The 12,296-nt window shown below is 43.4% G+C and overlaps 1 protein-coding gene across 1 annotated transcript; it reads left to right on the top strand.

Annotated features, from left to right (window-relative positions):
• Positions 1-576: 576 nt before the first annotated feature.
• ADPRHL2 (ADP-ribosylhydrolase like 2) lies at positions 577-10,126 on the top strand. The gene is made up of 6 exons (XM_030218804.1): positions 577-790; positions 873-969; positions 2,939-3,146; positions 3,280-3,464; positions 6,799-6,899; positions 9,315-10,126. The coding sequence occupies exons 1-6, from the start codon at positions 610-612 to the stop codon at positions 9,626-9,628; spliced, it is 1,086 nt and encodes a 361-aa protein (XP_030074664.1). The 5' UTR covers positions 577-609; the 3' UTR covers positions 9,629-10,126.
• Positions 10,127-12,296: the final 2,170 nt, after the last annotated feature.

Raw genomic sequence — 12,296 nt, 5'->3', positions numbered from 1 at the left:
GAGGCAGCGCTCCAGGCAGGAAAGAGGGGGCTCTTTCCTGCCTCGAAGACGTCACTAGACCACCAGGGAACATGGTAAGGAAGGGGAGGGGACGGGAGTAGGGTTACCACGGCGCCGATCGCCCGCCCACATGCACGCGCCTACCCGCGCCCACGTTTGTCCAGAAATCCAGACAAACGTGGGTGCAGGCAAAATCCGCCGGACGCCCCGGACATGCCCTCAAAAAGAGGACATGTCCGGGGAAATCCGGACGAATGGTAACCCTATCCCAAATGATATTCTGAATTGACTTTGTCTTCTCTAAACTCTTCACAATGTAACCCAAAATTGTATTGTAACAAATTGTACTTCCATCAATCACAATGTATTGCAAATAGGTGGGAAAATGTGGGATAGAAAAGCAATAAAATAAATAAATAATGGCTGTATACTCTGATTCTTGGAACTCCCCCACCCACCCTGCTGCCTGATAGGCCTTGGGGGAGGGAGAGCAGGTGCTACAGTGCGGCCTCCCGCCACGGGGTGGCGCTGTGTCTCAGTCACTGGCCAAGCCTATTGCGTAATCTCGCTCTCCCGGAAGCGGTGGCGCGCGCAGGCGCGGAGCTCATCATGGCCGGCGGCTCCGAGGCGATGCTGCCCGCCGCCCGCAGTCTCTCCCGCTTCCGCGGGGCTTTGCTGGGGGCTCTGCTCGGTGACTGTCTGGGGTCGGACTTCGAGGGTCACTACCCGTTGCCTGCGGCCAGAGTTGTCCGTTTCTTGAGGTCTGTAGAGGAAGCGCAGCGGGAGCCGGGTAAGGACCGGGGGAGGGGGATGGGGGGAAGGGAAGGGGGAGGAGCCCGGGGTCACGTGTCTCTTTTTCTCCCCCCTCGCAGGGTTTCTCTTGTACACGGACGACACGGCCATGACCCGGGGGCTGGTGCGGTCCCTTCTGTCCACCCCCGCCTTCGATGAAGTGGACATGGCCAAGAGGTGAGACTGGAAATCTCTGCTGCAGGATAAACGTGTTCAAATTGCTGCTCTTCCCCCCCCCCCCATATCATGTATTTGCATGAACGTAGGAAATAAACATGTGAAGCCCTGAATAAATATGCAAAAACCCACTGAAGGTGATCAGAGTTCAAGCTTAAAATAGCAAACAAACCATAATGGGAGAAGGAAGGAAGGAAAAAGCATCAGATAATCAGCAGGTGCAATCTTCAATTAAACCTGCTTTACAGGGTTGCCATATAAAAAAAAAAAAAAAATTCCCACACAAAACAGCCCAAAACCCGCCCCAAAACCGCACACACCCCACCCCTGACGTCATCGCCCCGCCCAAAACGTCAGCAAACCCCACCTCTGTCGCCATTAGCCCCACCCCCTGCCGGCCGAAAAACCGCCCCAAAACCCGCACAAAAAAACCCAAAACCAGCCCAAAAAAGCGCAACCCACTGCGGGCAAAAGTTTCCCATGGCGGGTTGCGGAAAACCGCTCAATTGAGCGGGAAAACCACCCATCTGGCAACGCTGCTGCTTTCGACTCCTAACCATGACTCTCTTACTCAGTACCCTCACTTATTGCCCTATCCTTTATCCTCACCTCTTTATTCCCTTCCCCTTAATTGTTCTGTCTGTTTACCTGTCTTATCTAGATTGTAAGCTCCCACTTAGCCATCTGTCCCCCCTTCAGTCCGTTCAGAACTCTGCTGCACGTCTTATCTTCCGCCTGAACCGATACACTCACATCACCCCTCTCCTCAAGTCACTGCACTGGCTTCCGATCAGGTACCGCATTCAGTTCAAGCTTCTCCTTCTTACCTACAAATGTACTCGATCTGCAGTCCCTCCCTACCTCTCAACCCTCATCTCCCGTTCCTACCTGTAACCTCCGCTCTCAAGGCAAATCCCTCCTCTCAGTACCCTTCTCCACCACCGCCAACTCCAGGCTCCGCCCTTTCTGCCTCGCCTCACCCCATGCGTGGAACAAACTCCCCGAGCCCATACGTCAGGCCCCCTCCCTCCCCATCTTCAAATCTCTGCTTAAAGCCCACCTCTTCAATGTCGCTTTCGGCACCTAACCTCTACACCTCTACCCAGGAAATCTACACTGCCCAACTTGACATTTCGTTCTTTAGATTGTAAGCTCATTTGAGCAGGGACCGTCCTTCTTCGTTTATTTTGTACAGTGCTGCGTAACCCTAGTAGCGCTGTAGAAATGTTAAGTAGTAGTAGTAGGACTGTCTTTTTTGTGTATGGTGTGCAGCGCTGCGTATGCCTTGTAGCGCTATAGAAATGATAAGTAGTAGTAGTAAACCTTCCATCTATATTCTGTTGTATTTTCAGTCAAACTTAGGAGCCTAAGTTTCAGCTGAAAATTCATCTCAATTTAAGGGTTTAAAAATGATGCTTCTGAACTTGACTGCCATTCATTTGCCTAGATGTATAAACCTAAAGCCTAGTGCTAAGCTCCTAACTCCCCCGTCCCCTCCCTTAATCTGCCCCTTTTTGCTACCCACTTCCCATGGTTCTAAACTTGGGGAGTTTAGTAAAATTTTGAGTATAAATGTGGACATTAGGTCTTTGTAAATTTTCGGAGGCCAGTTTAGGATTGTAAATTCTGCCTTATGTTTAGTTTTGAAATCTCAGGAAATGTATAAGCGCTTGATGACAGAACAGTGCAGTGAAACAGCTTCACACTGGGACCCTACTTTTTGTCCTTTAGATTGTAAGCTCCTTTGAGCAGGGACTGTCCTTCTTTGTTAATTGTACAGCGCTGCGCAACCCTGGTAGCACTTTAGAAATGTTAAATAGTAGTAGTAGTTGTAATACATTGGAAATACTGCTGCTCAGCATTGAAATGACAGGCTTCTAATGATCCTTAACGTCATGCTTCGTTGCAGAACAATCTTGAATTTTAATGCTTTTTTTTTTTTTTTTTTAATTTTTGCTTACCGCTAAAGGTTTGCCGAGGACTATAAAAAAGATCCAGACCGAGGGTATGGAATGTCAGTCGTCGTCGTCTTTGAAAAGCTTCTTAGCTCCGAATGCAGTGATGTTTTCGAGCCAGCAAGAAAGCAGTTTGATGGCAAAGGTTCCTACGGAAATGGAGCAGCAATGAGGGCTGTGGGAATTCCACTGGCCTATCCTCACGTTGCTGATATGAAAAAGGTCGGTTCTTATAAGAATGTTTTGCTCCATATGAGGTGAGCTAAACAGGAGCACAATCGGAATTAAAATTGCAAGTCTTCTCCCTTCAGCTGTGGCAGGTTACCCTCTTTATTCTTCTCTCGTTTCCTGACAGTTCACGGAGATCAGTGCCAAACTGACCCACACCTGCTCGCTGGGTTATAATGGTGCCATTCTGCAAGCACTTGCTGTTCATTACGCCCTGCAAGGGCAGCTGGATCGGGATGAATATCTGGATAAGCTCATTGGCCACATGAAAGAGGTGGAAGGGAATGAGAAGTCTCTTGCTGATGCCAGAGAGTAAGTAGCAGAAGAATGATTAATGCAATGTATTGGTTAAAAACTGTTGCCTCTTCCCCATGGACAAGTACGGTAATCTGCATTGTGTTCCCCTAAATAAGTTTGCAAAATCTCCTTTGTGATTTGGGAGGTCAAATATCAAAACGGCAGTGTTTGAGTTCAGTGGGTGAAGTACATATCAAGAATGCTGTGTGATGTCACCGGCAGCACCAGAGTCTGGTATAATATTTGGGGGTCTAGAGGTTCAGAAACCTTTTTTTCACTCTTTGCAAGATAAATTCAAAGTGGTCATTTCATGGGAAGCAGTAAATAAACTTGTGGAACGGTTCTACTTATATTTTCAAAAGATAGAAAATCCTGTGTATCTAGATTTGTTTTAAGTCAATGTTTTGGTAATTTTGAAAGAATAAAGAGACTTGATTTTTATATACTTTTTTTTTTTAATACCTATTTATCTGAGAGGCTCTGTCTGCTGTTCTGGGCTTTTTTTTATTTTTAATGTTGCCTTTTTCTGGAGAAATGTAACTGGAAAAGGACCTTTTCCTTGCACGCCCCTTGGTGGCCTTGTGGATTGCATTGTTCATGGTGGAGGCAGTGTGGAAGTGCTTGGGAGCCTCAATCTGGGACCCTACGTATCTGTAAGCTTTATTTTGACCCCCCTCCCCGTGATGTATTTCAAGGCTGTCATATCTTGTAGTGCGACGTGCCCTGGAGCCCTAGCAGGGAAACAATTTCTTACCTTTGTTAAATCCTGAGGGAGCTGCTGAAATGAAGAGGAATTGCTGCAGTTGAAGAGGGTTTTGGCCTGGCCAGATCCCCTTTCCTGAGTGTGATAGGCAGGGATCTTAAGATTGTTCCCTGTGGGGAAGTATTAAATCTGTTTTGGGATTTTTTTAAGCTCTTATATGCGAGGCAGATGTTGCAATATGGGAGAAAATTGAAGAGGGCATCCTGCTTACAAAACCTCTAAGAATGATACGAAATGTATTCTTATTATTAAATATTTTTGTATTGAGAGAAGACAATAAACAAACAACCAAACAATACAACCAATCTATGATTCATGGTTTAAAACATCTAAACAATTACAACCCTAACAAACCCCTCACCCAACTCCCTCAGCACAGTAACGCCAAGCCAGATGTGTGGAACAAGTCAAAGGACAATAAGATAATCAATAACCACAAGGTCCATCCCAACACAAACACCCCAACCCACCCCTCAGAAGCCAAAAGCAAAAACAAAAGTTGAACAACCAAGGTGAAACGAGGTGAGCAAAATCCAAAAGAACTTTGAAAGGAGAATGAGAATGGCTTGAGTTCTTGTAGCCCCTCTCCAAAACAGTGGCTCACCTCGGAAACACCAGGTATTCTCCCCAGCCTCCTACCCACCCCCCTGCAAAAAAAACAAACAAACCCTGAAAGAAAGAAATAGGAGCTTCCCATCACAAGGGTGCCAAGACAGCCAAAGGCTGCTGTTAAAGCATGCTCAAAATGAAGGTACGAGCCCTAGCTAAGAGCGACAAAATAAAAGGCTCCCAAATATATAAAAATCGTTTCTTTCGTTTAAAGGACACACCCATCCGCTGTCTTTCCAGCAATATATGACTATGAAGCATTTTCAACCCCGGGGAGAAACTGATCAATCCCTTGAATAGGTAATAAAGGTGAGACATGAGGAGGAATGCCCAAATAAGTAATAAAGGCCCCCTCGCAACTCCCTTAAGGGGGATCATCAAAATACCGTCCTTCGTTATCACAGGAAGCGCCTTACCAGGTACCTGCAAAAGAAAACGAAACCGCCAAGGAGAAAATAATTCCATCACTACCTGAATAGGGGTATAGTCCTCCCTCCCCAAAAAACCAATCCCCCCCCCAGATGTCGAGACAGGCAGGCCACATTATAGGTATCTAGCAACCCTGTACCCCCAGCGTGCTAATTGCCCAGCAACAAACAATTAGGAATCTTTGACTTCACCACCTTAAATAAAATGGGATAAATGACGAGATGAAAAGTATGAAGGTCCTTCTGCAACAACTTGTGGAGAAGCATCTGGAAAGTATATAACCATTTGGGGAACTCCACCATCCTAAAGAGATGGATTCTACAGTGTAACCCCAAAGGTAATTTCTGCCAGCCTGGCAAACAAATATTAAGATGATAGAGGGTTTCATAGACAAGAGGATTCCCAAGTATCTAAAAGAACGTTGAGCCCAACGCAAAGGGAACAAACCCACCCGCTCCAAGGAGGCCGGCACCAAGGATTTTTGTAAATTTAAACGAAAACCAGAGAAATCACTATTTCTGAAAGACTGCCATTAAAGTCTCCAATGATTTTTGTGGGCCAGTCAGATGGAATAATAAGTCATGGGGGATATAAATGTAAACAAAAAACAGCACCACGGGCCTTTAAAAATGGAACACAGTTCTTTAATGAATGAGCCTTGACAAAAAGACGTGTCGGGTCTTTTTGTCAAGGCTCATTCATTAAAGAACTGTGTTCCATTTTTAAAGGCCCGTGGTGCTGTTTTTTTTGTTTGGATATAAATGTAACAAATAATAAAATAAATAGGAGATTAATTTGCCTTCTGAAATGTACAATGTGTGGTATAGAAATAAAATAAATACATACTTTGACTATTTTGCAATTCCTTCTTTTGGTCGATGCTTTTCTTTACCTAAGTGGTGGAATAAAGTGGGGCAGTGGGGTGGGTTTGAGAATATTAGTCCTGCTTAAAGCCGTATCTCTGTCTGTCCTGGTTAGTGGTGAAATAGTTTTATCTACAGGATAAAGGTTTCATTCTTAAAACCTACTTTTGGCACAAAAAGGGTTATTTATTTTTTGCCGTTTTATTTGAATGTGCTGTTTATTGTTGCACACCATAAAACAGATTTGCAGGAACTGCAGAATGGGCGCTGCCTTCTCTCTTATCCCCACCAAGCATCACATGACCTAGGAAGGAAGTTGAAGACGTTCTGTATTGCATGTGGTTAAAGGACAATTATTTCTTCTGTCTCATGGTAATGGGTATTCAGGACTGGTGCAAGGGTGTTGGGACCCCCTGCGCCTCGCCTCAGACATTTTGATGAAATCAGTGATCGTGATAGTGCAACACACACATTCCCAGATGATCCTGTAAAAAATGCACACCTTTAAATACATCACACTTTTAAATATGTAAATGAGCTGTTTGGAAAGTACCCCACTTTCCTCTTGATCACTCTTTTCATTTGTGTGTAGCTGTCAGTTTCTATTCCCTGTGGGTGTTGCATTTATTTTCTGTTGATGGAGTTTTCCAGAAAGCTGATTTGCTTCCTTCACTTTGTTGACCAGATTGGATTTACTGGATTTTCCGTTCTCCTGCCGTCTCCAGAAGATCAGAGAGTTTCTCCAGAGGGGTCAGGTCTCCAAGGAGGATGTGATTGCTGAGTTAGGTGAGAGTCACTTACAAGTTTTCTTGTTGTCATTTTGCACAGAAACCTGGTGCTCGGGGAGTACTGGGGTCGAGAGACTGTTTCAGCTTCATCTCTCGTTCTCACAGACTCCTTGTGTGATTGGCTGAGCCATTCACTGACTTGTCTTTTTGGAGAGAGTCATGAATTTAATAGATGTATCGCTAGGCTTTCCCTGCTCTGAGAGTTTTTATGTAGACTGTGCTATATTGAGCGTCATGGGGCTTAGTCTCGGTGTACCGTCACTCAAAGTAAACGGGAATGTTTGTGGAGCTTTGAGCCCATACATAGGGCATAATTTATAAAGCTTTTTTGTGCGTAAAGCAATGTATTCCCCGTGGAAATGGGTTGGGCTGTACTAAATATTCGTATTTGATTCAGCTCCGAATAGTGCCCCAAAAACATTATTCGTATTTGGCTGAATAGCGATTTCAGTATGAATAATCCGGGGCTCTACTGTGCTAAATCCTACAGAAATAAACTCTTCATATCTGATTTCACGTTGCTTCTTTTGTTGTTTGTTAAAGCTCGATGCCCATTATTCGTATTCAGCAGAATAATATTTTTCATTATGCTATTCAGTACAGCTGTAGAAATGGATAGACTTGTGTATGGGGGAATCACGCTGATTGTGCCTGCTTTTCTACAGACTGTGTGCAGATGATCCCGGGGCATAGTTTGGGTGGAATTGCAGTGCACTTGGGGCTAGATGCACTAAAGTCCTCGGAAGAGCCGTTCCCTTACCGATTCCATAGCAAATCGGTAGGGAATGGCCATGCATCAAGGAAATGGAATGCAAATGAGCTGCTCGTTGTAGCTCACTTACATTTTCTATTTCCTCGGAAAACAGTCGGCCAGTCAAGCATGCGCAGAGCAGCCAAGCGTTATGCCAAGGACGTCCCTGATGAGCACTTGTCAGAGCCGCGGGCCGGAGCGCAAGCTGCAGCCGCCGGTACAGCCGGTGATACCTGCCGCCCCACTCTCAGAAGGGGTGGATTGCAGCTGACCGTGCAGACCCTTCTCCCTGGGAACGCGCGGCTCTGGGGGTGATGGGGGGTGAGAGTTGCACCAAATTACCACTGCCGGCATTGGGATGTGCGAGGACGTCCAAATAAAAAAACTATTTGGACGTCCCTTTCGATTATGGCCCCCTCCAGGTCTCTCTCCACCAATCACAGCGCATTTAGCTGACACCGGTGACAGCTAAACGCGCTGTGATTGGCTGAGAGAGACCTGGAGGGGGCATAATGGAAAGGGACGTCCAAATAGTTTTTTTTATTTGGACGTCCTCGCAGAACAACACCCATCACAAAAACATCTGGGGAAAAACGTCCAATTGCTCGCCAGGGCCGTCCTTTTTTTTTTTTTTTTAATGTTTCTGTGAAGGATGTCCATGTTAGGCGCTTTAGAAGGACGGCCCTGACGAGCACTTGGAAGTTTTTTTTTCCCTATTTTTTTTTTTTTTTTTGTTACATTTATAGAAGTTTTTAGAGGGTGCGCAGCCCCAACGAGAGGTACAGACCTCCCGTTAGATTTTCCACGGTTAGGCAATCGGAAAACGGTAGTGCATCTCATTACAATACGATTTATACACATTGGGGTACTAATTTGCTCATGTGCATTCTGTTTTCGTTAGCTGCTACTGTGATCGGAAAATGGCTCGAAGAAGCATTTAGTTTAATGCCATGGTTTACTACTTGCTCGTTAATGGCTCGTTAAGTTTAGTGCATCTGACCCTTGGTGTGCGTACAAAGAGTACACAAACACATCTTCCTCACAGTCAGTGTAAATTTGAGCGGTACTGGGGGGTCATTGTATGAGGTTATTTCTAAGTACACAAAGGCTCCATTTTGGACTCCTGACTTGGGGGCCCAGTTGTAAAATTAGCCCCATAAAGCTTCATATTAAAACGGTGCTGTCTCTTGAGCTGTTTGATTCTTGGTATTATTTGCTACTGTTGTTTTCATTCCAGCAGCTGACCATGCTTCTTCCTTTCTGATCCTGGAAACTCTTGAGGTTCCAGGCACATGTCATCAGTTACTTTTACAGCCTGGGCTTGGTGTCTCTGCCTTGTGGCCAGCGAACCTAAGACTCTTCCAGCCACTTTGTTCCATTTGGGACTTGGCTGCTTGTGAGGAAATGGTTTTGAGCTGAGATTGGACAGACGCAGCTGTGAGACTCTTAAGCCCTGAGCTGTAAATCTGAGAGTGTGTTTCTCAAGCTCACCTCATCCCATGCCAGGGAAACATTTTACAAGGGGGCAGGAGATAGTGGCTCTTTTAATTGACCCTTTCAGAGTCTTCTGCTTTCCCCAGAAGCATTGCTTAGGGTATGAGTGGGCTCCTCAAGCCAGAGGGCTTGGAAATCCTGGCTCTATCCTTCCTTTTTCTTTTGCAGGAAATGGAATTGCTGCCTTGCAGTCTGTCCCCACAGCGATCTACTCATTCCTGCGCTGCATGGAGCTGGATTCTGACATCCCGGCTCACTACAACAACCTGCAGAGGACCATCATTTACTGCATCTCTCTTGGAGGCGATACAGACACTATTGCCACCATGGCGGGGGCAATTGCAGGTGCTTACTACGGTGAGGAGCAAATCCCAGTCGTCTGGAAGCAGAGCTGTGAGGACTTTGCTGAAACAGAAGTGGCGGCAGAAGACCTGTATAAGTTGTACTGTAAACGACTTGAGAGCACAGCAGCCGCTGTGTAATACACAAGAGTCATTGTGTACAGAGGGGCTCGGCCCACCCACAGAAGTTCATCCAAAGGTTTTGAGCAGCAGAGAGTCAGTCTTAGTACTGCCTCCTCCTCTTCTACATATGGCACAAAGATATGTTCCATTGGAGGAGCCTAGCACAGTACAACACAACCTACTGATTGATTCCTATAGACCGTTGCTTGGTTTTAAGCAGCGTAAAACATTCTGGGCTAACTCTTGAAATTTTCCTGAAAGGAGTTACATTCGCTGCCCTTTCGTAGCACATAGACACCCTGTGTGTCTGTTGTGTACCTTTAAAATGAGCTTTTACTAAGGTTGCGTCTGCCTTGTGTGCTTCTGTTTTTAGAGGACTGAGCTAATCTTACAAAACCCAGTCATGGTCTCTGCGTTTTAGCCCTGCCCAGCTGCGTTTGTCTCTGCTTTGAGGAATTTGTTAATGAAGCACATCTACTGTCTGCATATGAAAGCCTTCCTGCCTCCCCCTTCCCCCCTCCCCAAAACAACAAAATGAATCTGCTTGTTTAAAAAAAAAAAATAAAGTATGCAAGGGAAAAATAGCTGAACTCAAGCACTTCTGTGCCCCTCCTGTGTTGAGACAATTTATGAATACCCCCTGCCTTCATCTGCAACAAGCAGACCAACTTGTAAAGAAAAATCTTTTTATTGTGCAACTACCCGATGTGGCCGTGTTTCGCCAAACAGCTGTGTCGGGTGTTTATGACACACTGTTGGACCAAATGGACATCAAAAAACTTTAAACTTACAAGTTAAATCTAAAATGTAACTTAAACTCACATGGAATAAATATACATAGCCAAAAAATATATCATTTGCAAGCACTATGACATAATTGTAAATCAACAATTGAAATTAATAAATCCATATAAAATATGAAACAAACATGCACAGATGATCAAATAGTAAAATGTAAGTGAACCAAATGGTCAACCGTAACAATACTAAGAGAGACCACATCCTAATCAGTTGTACGTTGCATAGTCCTTTAAAAGTGTTTCAAACTAATCTGTCAGGGCTTGCTTGTGAATAAAGAGAACAGAAATATGGTGCAATCTTATTTAAAAACATAGGTGATCATTTGACCAGAAAGGGCCCATAACTAATAAGGGCTTATAAAATACTTCCCCTTAGTTAGAATTTGTGCATCCAAGACTGCCAATAATAAAAATAGAGAATACAAACAGATTTAAAACCAGCTCATAAATATAACATAAGAGCACAGAAGCAGTTGAACTTACTACAAACAGCTCCTGAATAACAAGCAACAGCAAACAAGGCAAGTCTCTCGCAGTGAAAGCTGTAGAAACCGTGATGCCTGAAACAGGGCTCATTTTAATACAAGCTGTGGAGTTCATAGGTCACATGGCAAAACTGCTAAAAACAAATATATACTAACAACTTAAAATCAACTTAAAATGAAAAAAAGCTTATTAATATATTGTTTATAAAGCTCAAATTGTGCATAAGAAAAGTTGCTCCTAAAAATGGAATGACTTTAAAAAAACGCCGATTTGAAAATTAAAAACAAAACAAAGCCGAAGGTATATCTCGATTCCCCCTTAATGCCTCCTAGAATTGCTAATTACTTAAAAAAAAAAAAAGCTGCTGGACTCGTGAAGAATATATTTAAAATAATCAAAAACGCCAGCAGCCATCTTGGATACATTTCAGTCATGAAAATGACATCATTGAAGCTTGGGAAGTACCTTAAAAGAACCATTAAAACTTAAGGGCATAAAAACCAATATAAAAATATTAAATGCTCAAAAAGACCCTAAAAATTACAACAAATGCTTAATCGATTCACTGAAAAACAAAATAAATATTATTATATTCAATAACATCAACTATGTGGAAACCACAAAAATAACTTTATTAAATAAACAACATTAAATACTTGCTCAAATACACATAAAATATCCAATCATTCTTTATTATGGAGCATGTTTATGAACCATATATATTTGTGTCCTTTTTTGTTTACAAAAATAGTCAAATCAGACTCTTGATTAAGACCATATGGTATTACTGTATTGAATCTGAAGATGAATCTGTTCTTGCAATAACAATTTCTCTGTCTCTATCTCTCCAGAGGTATAATTTTGCACAATACAACAAAGCGTAATTCATCAAAATTGTGATCCTTCAATATCATATGTTCCACTAATGGTTTTTCCATGATTTCTCTCCTAATTGCACTCATATTCAGTGATCCTCGTATTAAATGCTCTTTGTTTTGCTTGGACAAATTGGTTTTACAATTTGAATAGTGTCTCGGTTCATAACATTAAGATTGACATGACACACTGAACGATCACAGCATGGAAAATGCCCCCATACTTTGTCTTTCCTGACTAGTATAGGTAGGGCAGATGGTGGAATCACATCTTTTAATTTCTTGTGCTTTTTTTTTTTTTTTAAAAGCAACCTTTATCTCTACACCAGAAAAATGTGGTGTAGCTTGAACAGTAGACCAATGTTTCTTAAGAATCTTTATAAAATCAAGAGGTAAGTGATCAAAATACATAGGGCTTACTATTTTGTCCTGGGATTTCTTAGGCTGAATGGGCAACAGTGAACTCTTATCTGTTTGGCTGCCTCTAATCAAACCTTCCTTGATTTATTTATTTGCTACATTTGT

This window comes from Microcaecilia unicolor, chromosome 11 (assembly GCF_901765095.1).
Source record: "Microcaecilia unicolor chromosome 11, aMicUni1.1, whole genome shotgun sequence".
In the NCBI taxonomy this organism is placed as follows: domain Eukaryota; kingdom Metazoa; phylum Chordata; class Amphibia; order Gymnophiona; family Siphonopidae; genus Microcaecilia; species Microcaecilia unicolor.
This window is presented reverse-complemented; position numbering and strand designations above follow the sequence as displayed.